General features: G+C 44.2%; 1 protein-coding gene across 2 annotated transcripts in view; it reads right to left on the minus strand.

Annotated features, from left to right (window-relative positions):
- Positions 1-15415, minus strand: part of tenm4 (teneurin transmembrane protein 4) — a gene marked incomplete at its 5' end in the record, with an annotated part of 244856 nt that overhangs the window by 52827 nt on the left and 176614 nt on the right. For both annotated transcript variants that reach the window (XM_079513576.1, XM_079513575.1), the window contains 2 exons: positions 7492-8369; positions 14245-14399. In XM_079513576.1, coding sequence (XP_079369702.1) covers positions 7492-8369; positions 14245-14399 — 1033 coding nt within the window. The remainder of the gene's footprint in view (positions 1-7491; positions 8370-14244; positions 14400-15415) is intronic.

A 15415-nucleotide genomic window follows, 5' to 3' on the forward strand; every position in this document is an offset into this window, starting at 1 on the left:
TATAGCGCCTTGTAAATATTTGTGTCCTTGTATTGTATCTCTTATGTTGTGGACACAGCGAGACCCGCCCGACCACTCCACCCACTTCAAACTAGGTGTGCATAACGCAGATGATTTGAGGGAGTGATGAACCGAGTGGGAAGTTGGTTGGATCGGCGCTTCCCCCACATAATATCGATAAATCTGTGTATGGAGTAGGCTACCCTGATGTCACCAACGAGACGTCATAGTACTGATGTACTGGCCTGGACTACATATTTGGGCATAAAATTGACATAGGCAGACAGACAGACAAGATACAGAGATCTCCATCTACAGTATGGACATAAAAAGGACACAGACAGACAAACAGACAGGTACAACGGGTATTCTATTCTTCGCATCGTTCCTGATTTGCACAATTTCCAAGTAAGCCACTGCCCAACTGGTCACCGATCGACTTATTTGTTATTACAAAAGTATGGTAATAAACTTGGTAAAAATATGACAAATACGTATATTATACACCGATGTATGTGCAAAACAAAACAATAATACATTAACAAGCCAGGAAACACATCTCTTTATAGGGTGAGACCTTTTTTTCCATTTCAGGAAATCTTCTTATTAGCTTAAAAGATTAGCAATATGGCTCAATCTCATTATGCGGTCTATGAAATGGGAGCAGTGAGGTGAAGGTCCTCTAGAAATGCTGCCAATCAGTCAGTTCATCACATACAGGAACGTGAGTGGCTGGTGCGTCTCATTCCGCCACGACGAGAGAGAGCACACCACCGTGGAACAATTTGAAATCTTTCAGCTCGACGGCTGCTCCAGAATAAGAGTGAGTGAATGGCGCATTACAGAGAATGAGGACGTATCTGTGCACTGAATACAGATTGAGAAAGGCCCCCCCACCCCCATCCCCAAATACAGCTCGCCTGCCGTAATAAAGTCTCTAATAAATGAGATAGCAGGCACTGGTTTACGGATATTTCCTCAGCTGCTGCCATCTCAAATATCCAATATCGAAAAAGGAGAGTGGGGGGAGAAAATCATCTCCGAGAGATAAATTATATCAGATCTGAACTGTGGCGGGGACGGGGACTCAGAGTTGTTTTTCAGCACAGGAGCCTCTCAGGAAATGCAAAATAGCACAGTAATTTTTTATCTAAAGCGTTCGATTTCTTTGGGATGCCGCTATATCATAACTTATCAGTGGGGTGATTACCACTATATCATAACTTATCAGAGGGATGATCTCCCCCACAGAGCGTGCATCCTTCTTTTTGTGTCTTTTTTCTTTCTGTCTTTCTTCTCTCCCTGGGCTCCGGAAATAGCATGTCACCGTTCTTTATAATGTTGCATGCTAACAGTACTGTACCGCTTTGAAGTATTCACTTTACAGGATAAAGACTGTCGCCCCCCAGACACAGCCCACCACCACCACATCTGAACAAAGAAGTCAGTCCTGCAGACAGAATTGTCATTCTAGAGTAATACGCATGTGCCCCAGCTTGATCACTGACCCCGACTCTCTCCATCTCAATTAGCGCTTTGAGCCCAAGCCAGTCCTCGGGCTCCACCGCTGAGTTTTAATGGCTGTAGCTCTGCCTTCGACTCGGCCAGTGCCTATTAGCTCGCTGGACAAGAGTGCACGCAGGGGGGAGAGTCGGAAGCTTGTGCTTTCCCCCTGAATGGCCACAGATCCATTGGCATCGAATCACCTTCCGTGTCACATGCTAGCTCTCTGACCTTTCCTGCCGGGGGCCTCAACAATAGGCCGGCAACTCAGCATCACATATGCCCTACAGCAACCGATTTCAGCCCTGCACAGCATTCTTCAGGTCTGGGCAATTAACTGAAGATATATCGAAGCGGAAATTTAGAACCAATAACTGACTTGTACAGTAGGTTAAGCGAATAATTGTGCAACCGTTTTTTAAATATTCATCCGGCCTGTATTATACTTTATTGTACAGTGGTTTGTACAAAAATCAAGGACTCAAAGCTTGTCATAGGAGGGGCTAGCGCCCCTCAAAAAATATCATTCATTAATCATAATTAAGGTAAAAGTGATATTGCCCAGCCATGTGGGCATATTAACTCATTGACTGCTAACAGCCCCATCTAGTGGTGGCTCAGAGCACAGTCCATATTACTCTATCGGCGAGACTCGTAGATTGAAACCCGATTTTAGCCGGAAACCGCAAGTCAGGAAGAAAAAATCTGCTATGTGACATGTCCTGCGATTGTCATTTAATCCACCCAAAACATACTTTTTGTAAGCGAGGCTCATATCGTTTAGAGAAATGAGCCGCAAATCAAGCTTGTTTGGACCCAAAAAGAAGCATAAGCCAGCGGAATTTCAATTTCCGTTTTTTTTTACCACACCGGAACCGGAGTGTTATGAGTGTGTACAGGACACAGTTGTGAACCGCAATCAATTCATATAAAAAAAAGGCGTGAAAAGGGCGATCTCAGCGCCCGGGGCATTTGGAAAAAGGTGTGAAAAGGCGATTATGGCACCCAATGAGAACCCATTTAGACCTGAGACCATATTCTACAAAATGTCTTCTAAATCATGACAGTTTTCTGAAAAACCTATGTTTCTACGTATATCAGTGGTCATCAAACTATTTCATGTCAAGGACCACAAAAATTATATGTATTTGGCCGCCGACCCCCATCTGAACATATGTTGTTCCAGTGATCCCCCAGAGGCAAAGATTTTAATTCCCATAATTTGTATCCCACGATTTTGCAACCCATTTTTTTCACCCAGTGTCAATTATCTAATGTAATCCTGGGCGCTACACTTCCTCTGCCACCCTGGGGGGGCAGTGGACTGACCTCATGCTTCTTTCTATGCATGGACATAGTGCGTGGAATGAACACGTTATTCCAACCAGTTCCTTTCCCCTCCATCAGGCGCCCCGGCTGGCCAGGGGGAGGTATTTTAGAGACCAGGATTACTGCATGTTTTTTGTGAGGGTACCTACCCTAGGGGACACGGGGAGAACATGCAAACTCTACACAGAAAGGCCCTTTCGCCAACCCCGCCTTGGGTATGGGCAATGATGACGCGGAGGAGAGAACATGCACCTAGCGCCCACAGCGGGAATTGAACCCAGGACCTTCTAGCTGTGAGGCGACGGCACTACCGACTGTGCCACCGTGCCCCCTCAGAGGCAAAGATTTGAGTTAAAAACGTTTGCTCTGAAAGAATATATATTCAAAGATTTATGCCACATTTTCACGATTAAAAAAAAGCAGATACAAGCTCATGGTGTGGCACTCGGTGCCGCGTTATGAGCTTGTAGATCCGCTATTTTTCAATAGCTAAAGTATAACATAATGCTTAAAACACCAAAAGGGGTTCCCATCCTGAATGGGTTAATCAGATTTAGGGGTCTTCAAAATAATTTCAGTGGACAGTTTATTTAAAACCAAGGAGCTTTTGTTGCTAACTTGCTAAATGGGAACATTACTGACTGCCCTGAAGGCTAATAGAACAATTAGCCAGATTTCAGAATATCACATGAAATAATAGATTTACACTAACCCTTAAGCATAAGCTCTTTATACTACAGAAAAACATAAAAATAAAAATGGAGGTCAGGAGAACATCTGTGCACGCAGTGCCACAGCAGATGAGGTTGCCAGCTAGGGGTTACAACAGCAATACGTCTGTTTAGCAGACATCCTTTGTTCTCTTCGCCTCTGCACCTTTTCTGCACGTTTACCGAATCATAATGTTCTATAAGCAAAATGAACACACCTAAGAACACATTCATTAGTGTTATGCGTGTGGAGATGAAGGAAGGTGCCTTTTCATTTCCAATTAAAAACAATTATGGCTTTGACCCTCGGGTGATACGGTGACCTTCATAGTTAATTATTCCAAAGCAAAACAAAGCGTCTTTTATTTGGTCTCATTAATGACATATGGACGGTCCAGCATTGCTTCGAGCGAAATATGAAGTCATAATCTGATTGCAGAGGGACAAGGACAATACACATAATTCGAGCCATTTCTGAGCAACATTTATTGTTCTGTTAATTAAATAAACGATCTAATGATAATTTTGTACCATGCAATTTCCTAATCAAGCCTTTCAAAGGGAACAGAAGGCTGAATATAGGATCATTATAGGGTATTTTTCCATTATCAACTGCACATAATTGTGAAGCTACAGAATAATGCTACATCTCTCAATCATGAAACTTAGTTTGAGATATGTCAGTTAGAGAACAACTCCAATTCTGCTGTGAACAGATTCTCTAGTATTCACAAAGGAAACATGAGGCATCAAATGTGCTTTGTGTCACTAACATTAAGCATACTGTATCATCGCTGTTGGGAAGAACCTTGTATCCATTTGAATTTCCACTGTGTTCTTCTATATCCCTTTTTTATTTAAAAATTAAATAGTGAAAATAGTGAAACTATACAAGCTTGTAGATCGGATATTTTCAGTACTTTCATGCAACACTCTTGTATGATGATGGTGACATACGGAAAACCATAACAAGTTGAGATTTGGACATACAAGATTTCTTCACCGACAGCGACGAGCGACATGACAGCCTGTCTCCGATGACAAGCAAATCAAACAAATAAACGCCTTCTTGGATTAAACAGAGCGTCTCATAATGTGTCGGAGTGTTACACTCATCCAGCAAGAGCCGTAACAGAAGTCTGACCCACCAATCTGCTTAATCACACTTTTCTTTTCTTTTTTTTTGGCGGGGGGGGGGGGGGGGGGGGGGATGTCATCCAGTTAGGGCTGCATCCATGAGGTTGCGGCAAGCTAGCAGAAAAAATAGATTGTACCACCGAATTTTCTAAAAGTAAAGGCACTGGCTGGCTGTCTTTACAGTGGTGTGTCTGAAGGGTCATTGTTGCTATTGTTAGCTTAGACTTACACGCAGCAAAGGTCGTCGGGATCGGGATTGGAACCCGCAACACACCATCAGGCTGCATCAACAGCGTAGGGGCCCGGACCACTACGCCAGCCGCCCGGGCCACACTTGTGTGCTTTGACCGCAATCAATTCCTACCTTTAGCTATTCTATTATCCTTGTTCTTTTGATTTTATTTATTCATTAGATACCCATTTATCTGTACAGCTACAGCACCTGCTCTTCCTGGGGTCTCAACCAGATTAATCTTCAACACAATTTACATTCATACAAGAAGCTAAAAAAAAGAAGAAAAAACACTAACTCAAAACCTGTCCAATACATTTGAACTTTATCATAATTGATAGATCTCTTAAATCAACCTCAATTCTGGGATGTACAGGACATCAACTAGAGAGAAAAGATAGAACCCGGCTGTATTTGCCAGGTGCTTCAAAAGCGCCTGGACTACATTTGCACGCACCACTACTGATGACCGTAAAGACACACTTCTTTTTTGTTTATCCCATGATTTTTGCAACCCATTTTTTCAACCAGTGTCAATTATCTAATGTAATCCTGGGTGCTACACTTCCTCTGCCAGCCTGGGGAGGGCAGCGGACTGACCTCATGCTCCCTTCTAGGCATGAGGAGTCCAAGCTGCTTTTTTTTACCTGACAGGGGGGAGTTTCCCTGGCCGGACGTAGCGGGTAGAAGGAACACGTTATTCCGACCAGTTCCTTTCCCCTCCATCAGGCGCCCCGGGCTGGCCAGGGGGAGGTAGTTTAGAGACCAGGATTACTGCATGTTTTTTGTGAGGGTAACTACCCTAGGGGACACGGGGAGAACATGCAAACTCTACACAGAAAGGCCCTTTCGCCAACCCCGCCTCGGGTATGGGCACTGATGACAAGGAGGAGAGAACACACCCCCAGTGCCCACAGCGTCCCCAGCAGGAATCAAACCCAATAGCTTCTAGCTGTGAGGCGACAGCACTACCGACTGTGCCACCGTGCCCCTTAAATGGACAATTTTTCATGATTGGCTGGCCCTATAGGCTGTCTCTAAGCCAATGGGAGACTTACGCATAAAACCCATAGTCTGAACGGCATAAAAACCCATAGGCCTACTCTAAATGCCGCAACGTGGAGTGAGTGGCAACAAAAGCTAATGTTATGAGCTAACTGGAGCTAGAGGAAAGCCATAACAATACACAACAAAAGAACGACTGAGTCAATCTTCTTTTAGTTGGAAAAAAGGGTACATGCCAATAATATAAATAAGCCAAAACGTGCAGTCCTTTAGGTGCGCACGGGGGCAAAGATGAGTAACACATCCAGTAATCCTATTTGGCATGATAACGGCCAAATAGGATTACACCCCATACTTCCGTAGGTCTTGCAGTGTGAGTGACACAGATATAGAAGGCATAAAGCGGTGTGCCAAAATGCTCAACCCCAGATGTCAAATAGCTCTACAACTCCCTGCACGCACTCACCACCAATGCACTTTTTTGCATTAATACTCCTGCAGCAAGCTGTCAATGTTTTGAGCTCAGGTAGTGTGAAGCAATAATGATGTCTCTAAACGTGTGAGTTGGATTTTGTGATATCTCAGAGATTGTTACACGTGTCGTGCACACCGTGCACCTGAGATTCATAATAATTATAGTAATAGTAGTAGCAGTAGTAGTAGTAGTAGTAATTATCAATTATTTTCTTACAATTATTCTGTCAACACATAATGGTGTAGTGCATAAAACAGTGAACAGTGAGCTTGAATATCTGCTACTTTAAATGTTCTATTTATTTTTATTTCCTTTTTTCTTAATGTATTGCCTATATTGACAACGTAGGGATCAATTATTAAAGGTGATTACTAATTTTCAACATTGAAATGTGTCATTAATATGACCTTTTGGTCTCATTTTATTATTATTATTATTATTATTATTATTATTATTATTAACAATAAGTTATTTTAACTGTTTAGGTATTTTGTTTGCTTATAATGCTATGCAACTTTATTCCTCTTAATTTGTAAATACAGTAAGTGGGTGTATGCCGGCGTCATTAAAAATAGTTAAAAAAAATAACAGCATTCCATTTCACATGACTGCAGAGTACACCAAAGTTCTTGACCTCCAGTTTTAGGCTACACAGAAGAAGGGGACTTTTTTCGCCAGCTGCTTCAAAAGCGTCTGGACAACATTTACACGTATGTCTAGTAGCGACCGTAGTGGCGACTTTTTCATGATTGGCTGCCTCTAAGCCAATGGGAGACTTACCCATAAAACCCATACTCTGAATGCCGCAACATGAAGCAGTGAGCTGAGGCAGAGGCTGTGGCACGCAAACTGATTATAGATGTTCATAAACGAGAGCTTGCTGGAGCTGGCAATTATGACATTCTTCTTGTTTAGTATCTCCATACAACAACTCTAATGACAGTTCAATGTTGAAAATGAGTGGTATTCCCTTTTAATTGATTATTATATTAAAAAATGGATTATTGATTATTTGTTATAATAGGTTAAATCAAATAGCTAGATTAACTGTTGCACCCCTAACATGTAGTGTCAATTTATTTTCTTTTTTTAGTACTTACTCATAGAACGTCGTCCATCCGTTTTCATTGGTCTTTGTCGCTAGGAGACCCGAACTGCCGTGGTAGGTCATCAATGCCAACTCTTGGCCCTGTGCGCCAACGGACTTGAGAGCGTTGTTGGTGCCGATGGTGAACCAGAACGTCTGTCCGTCGGGCGCCATCAGCCACAGCGGCATCCCTGTGGTGTCCCGTCTGATGGTGACCGTGTTCTTGTTCTTGTCGGTGATGCTGGCGATGTCCCCGTCGCCCGTGTAGGTCAGGTTGTACAGGTGGTCTCCAGTCGTCAGGCTCTGCGTGTAGATGTGACTGCCGTTGGAGTCAAACAGGTAGAGTTCGTCGTCGAAGGGCGAGGACACCTCGTACATGCTGAGAGGGTTGAGATAGGGCTTGTTCTTGCGCACGAAGCGGATGCGTATGTTGCCGAGGTCGGCCACGAAGAGCTCTCCGTCCGGGGACACGGCCAATGACGACGGTGCGTTCAACTTGCCGTCCTTGGCGTAGCCCTCGTCGCCGGAGTAGCAGTCACAGTTGGCGTCGTTCTTGCAGTCGCAGCCGCTGGGCGCGCCCGCCACCAGGGAGATCTCGCCACTGGTGGACACCTGCCGCACGCGGTTGATCTTCTTCTCGTCCGACTCGGCAATGTACAGGATGCCGGTGTGCGACACGGCGAGCGCATTGGCCGACTCCAGCGTGGCGTGGACGGCCACCTTGCTCATGAGGAAATGGTTGATGCCGGGCACCTGGCAGTGCATGGGCCGCCCGGCCACGATGCGCACCTGGTGGTTCTCGGAGATCTGCAGGACCACGTTGTTGTCCAGGACGTACAGGGAGTTGTCTAGTGGGCTGACCGCCAGGCCCGTCGGCCACTCCAGTCGCACCTGTGAGAAAAGAGGGGAGATACGCAGCAGATGTGAGCTCTAGGTAAAGGAGGAAAAAAAATATTGATCTACACATTTTTTCACTTTATCAAAGGGTAACAATCCCTCAAGGCGAGGAGTCATTGAGCACACCGTAGAAAATAGATCCACTGTGCGGGGGAAAAAAATAGGCTCATCTCATAGCTTATAGCCTGGAAGCACAAGCATTTCTTCGGAAGAGATTTTTATCTGATAAGGAAGAAAGTCGCGTTCCGTGTAGTGTAAAGAGGCAACACACAAAAAACAATGATTTTCCTGAGAAGGGTGATAAAAAAAACACGATAGGTGGGAAAAGGACAGAGGGAGGAGAACCGAGTCAAATGATCAGATTAACAGAAAAGAAGCGTGGCACCATTCATCATGAGCACACCTTAAGACCAGGCAGCTGCATCCTTCACGCGTTCCAAGAGTCTGCCTTTAGGTTATTCATTTTGTTATGGAAACTGCAAGAGGTATAGTGTCCTTGAAGAAAAGACATGTGGAACACTCTTATCAAATAAGACCCCTGCTTATTATGTTATGACTTATTGTTCTGCAAAATAATGCATCATGCCGTTAACAAGTAGAAACAATTGATTCATTGAATCTCTTCCCCTCTCTCTGTCTTTTCTCTCACTTATGAACCATAAGTGTGTAATATTAACCAGCATTTCGATAGTGGATTTGGAGCACCTGACAAGAGAGTCTGATTAAAACCGGGTCTTAATTTGCAGGAAAGTGCAAAGACAAGGGAAGCAGCCTTAGCATTGATTTGGATACTGACTGGGAAATAGGAAAAGGGATGAAATTACCTTGCAATTACTACGGTTCGGTAATCCTTCATAAATGGTCTGCTAATGCAGAGTTCACAAACCTCTATGATCAGAATTGACTGGGGAGCAATTGAATGAACTTGAAACTGCATTTAACCACAATTATTTTTTGAATGGACGGACAACATAATCAGGCGGAATCAGACCACCAATACACACTCTTTCCACCTGTGAATGTTTTGAAGAGGATGATGGGTTAGGATACAGTATATGATCTGTGAACGTGGAGGGAGCCCACCTTTGACTGACAATAGTTACAGCAACGAGGCATCAGCAAAATATCAAATAAAAAACTTTAAGCTGCTGACTTGTGGGAAAAAAGGGGAAAAAAAGTTTAAAACCCCCCGGGACCTTGGATTCCACTGATAAATGTGAGGAAAAAAGCAGAGGTTGCCACATTAAATTCCGCTTCATAGGAGAAGCAACTCTGCATTCTAGACGCCTCCGTTCTCCAATAAAAACACAGGGGTCCTCAAACATAAAATACAACACTCAATACAGCACAGAGCAGCACGTTTCCTGGAAGCAGCAGCTTTCCGGAGGACGTCCGTCCGCTGAGCACATTGTGCACTGATCTATACCGACCCTGTCCAGGCTCATTCCTCATTTTCTAATCTAGCCCTGGCCCCCGCCGCTAGCTGCCTCAATACTTCAGCTAATATTGACAACTGATTCTAGTGAGATGATCGCTTAAATCTTGCCCTCCCAGTCTTTGGTCAGTCACGCCCCTTGGATCTCAGCAGTTTGTTCGACACGCCATTCGTTTGTGGTCTTGGGAGAAGTGAGCATTGAGCGCATCTTCACATCCCCCTTGTAAAAAAAACCGGTGGATAAGGTTTATATAATAAGACGTATCTTTGGCCTCACACAGGAAACATGGAGACTGGCAGTGGATACTGTACAAGTGTACATACTGAGTAGAAAATGCATTTACTTGTAGGGGGAATGAAGGGCTGGGTTAGGGGAAGGGGATTTTCAATTTCTTAAAACCCATTTCTTGTCAACACTGGCGGTTAAATGGCAGTGGATACTGTACAAGTGTACATACTGAGTAGAAAATGCATTTACTTGTAGGGGGAATGAAGGGCTGGGTTAGGGGAAGGGGATTTTCAATTTCTTAAAACCCATTTCTTGTCAACACTGGCGGTTAAATGGCAGTGGATACTGTACAAGTGTACATACTGAGTAGAAAATGCATTTACTTGTAGGGGGAATGAAGGGCTGGGTTAGGGGAAGGGGATTTTCAATTTCTTAAAACCCATTTCTTGTCAACACTGGCGGTTAAATATTTCATGAGCCCGAGTGTGTGTGGGGTGGCTCGGGGGAGCTGTCTGCGAGGAGGTTTTCACGCCACTCCGATAAGGGGGGTTATTTCCCAAGCTAGCGTCCCACATGCGGTAACCCGATCATACCCCCCCTCCTTCCTAACAGCAGGGCAGCTGTCAGTGGCGCCTGGCATGGTCGCCACATCGGGCACGTCGGGCCAATGGGAGAAAATTATGGATTTGCACCAGCAAAAAACACTTAACTATTTTTACATGACATTTCTGTGTGTTATTATAATTGGCCATTTGCCAGAAGCTCTCTCTCTTATCAAAGTGATGGCCGTCTGCAGGAAAAGATAATCCTACATTCTATTTGAAGCTGCTCAGATTTTGAACTGAATGTCATTGTCACCCAAGCCTTAATAAAGCTCTCTGAAGTTACTAACACCCTTGATGTAAAAAAAGAAAGAAAAAAGTAAGGGTTCAGTTAATCCCATTCCAAGACATGGTTCACTCTGTACTCCACAAGGGGTGGTCGGGGGAAGGTTTTCAAAACAGCAGACTTTTAAAATGGCAGCAACCTAAATGCCTTCATGTAAACACACAGATAAACATAAAAGGATTTAGAACAGAGGTCGAACTATCTGCCCCTTACGTAACACAGACAATAAAGACTTGATTCCGTTGGCACAGAGTTGTACATCACACACTAAATGGAGTCTAGAAGTCACAATTACCATCCTGAACAGACAACACAAGCTGCGAGGAACTACAAAGTTATCAATGGCCTTGTCGGAGAGCGGAGGGAAATGCGAAATGCATGTTTTTATGTAAACAAAGCAAAACAAAACAGAAACCAAATAAAAAATCTACAGGAAAACCGATGAGCGCTATCAATGACGAGATGAACCTGCTCCGATAGCAAAGTCTTCCGAGAGGGGGGGCTGGGAGGAGGAGGGTGTGTTTGAAGTTGGAAGCTATGTGCCCCGGATGAATTTTTAATGGATGCTTTTTACTGTCTGAGCGTCTCTGGCAGTGCTTGTGCGATTTGTCATCGTTGTGCGGCTGCAGTCAGTGCTGCCTGCGTCTCTCTCCCTCCTCGGTTTACCAGAGCAGCGGACATGGTGTGAGCTGCATCCACAAAGGGCTTGTGGGGGAGAAAGAGAGATGGGAGGAGTGGGGGGTATGGGGGGGGGGGGGGGGGGGTTGGGGGGGCTGTGTCCCTTGGGGACGGCAGCGGGCAGCTGGAGGCTCTCCTCCTGCCTCTGAATACATCATTTCACACACTGAAAGCGTTCTCCATTGGCAGCTGAGTCCCCCTCTGGACTTGTTTGCAGGCTGGACTGTATAACGTAGACGTGGCAGAAAAACAAACCACACAGCGCCGCTCGTACAGACACATGCACACGCGTGCGCGCTGAGCGCTTTTGATGTCAGTCCAATCTCGCCTTCAGACGTCCCCTGTGAATGCCAGTGCGCCTTTAGTCACGGCCGGCAAGTCACGGTAAATAAATAGCACGCAAAACAGTAATAATGAAGCTAATTACACTTCTAAGCAGAGCACAATAGTTGTGGATACTAATAATAGTGGGGAGCTCTGTGGCGTGGTGTGTAATTAGTGGCTGTCAGGAAATAGACAGAAAATGTGATAACTGTGTAGATTAGGAAAACAAACAGAGCAAAATCCCTGGCTTGAGGAAATGGCTGTGTGTGAGTTGTTAATTTATGCAGAGGCTGTTTTATCGTTTCCATAGGTGGGTCACTGGGCCAGACGCTCATGTGACCTCAGTACTGTGTCCTTGCCTAAGGCATGCGTTCGGTTGGCTAGAGCCGTCTGACATGTACTGACAGTACTGTACATGTGTGTGCTATAGTGACATGTCTCTGTCTGTCAACTGTGACTGCAAGCGTGTGTATGCTGTGCGTGTGCGTGTGCGTGTGCGTGTGCATGTGCGTGTGCGTGTGTGCGTGTGTGTGTGCAGCAACGTTTCAGCCTATGTGGCCTTCATCAGGCTATCTTTATAGATAAAGATAGTCTGATGAAGGCCGCATGTTTTTTCACTGCATTTGAAGACAGTGTGTGGATGTTAGGCGTACAATTAGGAAAGGATTCAGGTTGGGGTTAGGTTTAGGATTAGGCATTTAGATTTTAGATTCAGTGGTTAGGTGTTGGAGTAGAAGTCGTGCATCGAAAATATTAAAATTATAAATTACCTTTAGGGTAAAAGAAAAAGCCTTCCTAAAATATTGATGTCCTTACAAGTATAGTAATACATAGTAGTGTGTGTGTGTGTGTGTGTGTGTGTGTGTGTGTGTGTGTGTGTGTGTGTGTGTGTGTGTGTGTGTGTGTGTGTGTGTGTGTGTGTGTGTGTATGTGTGTGCGTGTGCGTGTGCGTGCGCGTGTGCGTGTGTGTGTGTGCATGTGTGTGTGCGGGAAGCGGTAGTGGGGTTATGGGGTTACAGGGTCATGTTCCTCATCAGCCTGCAGCTATAGGTCATCAGTACAGCTGGTGCTAGTGGACACAGATCCTCCTGGGAGCGCTCTCACAGCACTCTATAGGACCCATGTCCATCTCAACCTGCCATGTGTCACTGGAGGGGGCTTCAACAGTGGAGGGGGAAAAGGACTCACATTTTCTTACTTAAGAAAAAGTACCAATGCTGCGATGTTGGAAAATGGAAATATATAAATCTACTTGAGTAAAACGTACAACAGTATTGGTATAAAAATGTACTGTACCCATTTCATTTCAAGTTTTCAAATGTATAAAAGTCACATTGTGAGCTCCAAATCTTTGTCTGATAGGAACCTTGTTTTTTACATTAACCATTTTATTCCAATATCCATTTTCTGCTGGAGCATTAGCCAAACATAGCAGATCTACAAGCTCACAGCGTCTCACAGAGTGAGGTGCTTGTAGATTGGCTATTTTCTGCAAAGAGGTTTGGTGTAGCAGCAAAAAAGAGCAGACCAAGTATAGGCTTTCTAATTGTTGAGGGTTTCAAGTGAACTGTCTGAAAATACACATTAATATGAATCACACAATACTACACATTGATATAGTGCTGTTAAACAAGTCTACAAAGCTATCTATAAAATATATGAAAAAGTATAGCCTACTTAGTTAGTTACTGCAAGAGTGAGGTCTAGCCAACACCAACTTGGAAGACCCCTGCTTTACTGTCTCATTTGTCCTTGTTTTCTCTGTCTCATGAATGTTATATGATAGTTATTATTTATTCCAGAAACATGCTGTTATCTGAATTCATCCCCTGCCCACTTTTCACTTTCATGTTCATTGCCCACGTTCATTAACCACACAGCTTCTTGAATTTGGAGATAATAGCACATCTTGAGTCACTCTTGAGGAGTATATTGCCAAATTTGCATTGCATTCAAGCGAGTTTTGCTGATGGCTGTTATTATAATCATGTGTGGGAATTTGTAATGTGATGTATCATGTATCATGACATACATAATATGATCTGTCCAGGCTATTCTTTTCTTTCTTTTCTTTTCTTTTTTGTGCCTACTTTACGCCTTTTTTCCCCAATTTTATCCTCCCCACACACTGCCGTTGTATCCCAGCAGTGTTTAACTGCTTACAACCCGGCGTCACTATTTCGAGCATGTCATTATACAGTAGGTGAGGAGGGATTAAACAATACATATTATTATTTGATTCCCCCAAAAATAGCATCACGTCATGACACAGTTGGGGGGGGGGGGGGGGGGGGGGGGGGGGTCAGGGGTCATACCTGGGAGATGTCCATCACAGCGTCACAGCTGAGAGGTCGGGCAGAGGTCAGGTCGTTAAACCCCAGGAGAGTGGAGATGATGCCATTCTGGTCGATCCTCCGGATCATGGTGCCGTCCACAAAGAAGACCACGCCGTACTTATCCACCGTGATGCCTGCAGGTCAACCAGAGAGAGAGGGAAATTATCTATCGGTTAATTTATTTAAAATCCATCTGTGACGCGATGTGAGGCGGCTAAATGGCAATTAAAAGCTAATGACTGAGATCAAAACTAATGTCCGAATTGATTTCATTCGATCGATGTAGAAGAACAATAGAGTCGTCACACGGAGGCCAGGTATCGATTCCATAACGACCTGACATGAGGTGTTGGGGACAAAGTCACAAAAGCCAGTCTCTTTCTTTGTTATACTTGTGTGCAAGGATCTAAAGCCAGGAGCCTGATTTCTAATCAGTTGCACCGCCGGTGTCGCTCACTGAAAATACCCGGTCTACAAGCTCCCATTGCATCTGCAACGCATCATAAGCTTGTAGATCGGCTATTTTCAGAGAGCAATGGTGCAGCAACCAAATATAAATCAGGCATAATGATGTGAATGCATGAATTCCCACAGCTCCAGCAAAACATTCTCATTCCATAGTCGTCACATACGGCCGCTGGCTGAGTGTCACCAGTCACCCCTGAATGTCTTCTAGCGTCTTGTTTAGATCACAGACGGCACTTCTATGCCCTTTGTCAAGTCCTGCCCGTGGTTAGGCCCCTCTTCGCACCCATTGGTTGCTGCTTCTTGGTTGGACAAAAACAATCTTTCTCTCCATCTACTACTATTAAAATATATATATATATATATATATATTTTTTTCTTTCAGTTGCTTCGTATTGATATGTGTATTCAATTCTTATTTTAAACTTGGTTCCAGTAAAAGAGTGACTTTTTTTAAAATATTTTAACAAATTCAACATAAACAACTACAGTATTAGGCGGAAACATGGTAGAACAAGGCAAAAGGAGCCTGCTGGTTAGTCAGTCAGGAACCAATCAGAAGGCTGACAATGAGTCAATTAGTCAACAAAAGAAATAAACGTTGTGCTTGATATCTACATTAGTTAGTCAGTTAGCTGTGAGGCATTCAACCATTCATATTGCATCAATCGGTAGAGGTTGAAGC

Source organism: Electrona antarctica, assembly GCF_951216825.1.
Source record: "Electrona antarctica genome assembly, chromosome: 11".
NCBI classification, from domain to species: domain Eukaryota; kingdom Metazoa; phylum Chordata; class Actinopteri; order Myctophiformes; family Myctophidae; genus Electrona; species Electrona antarctica.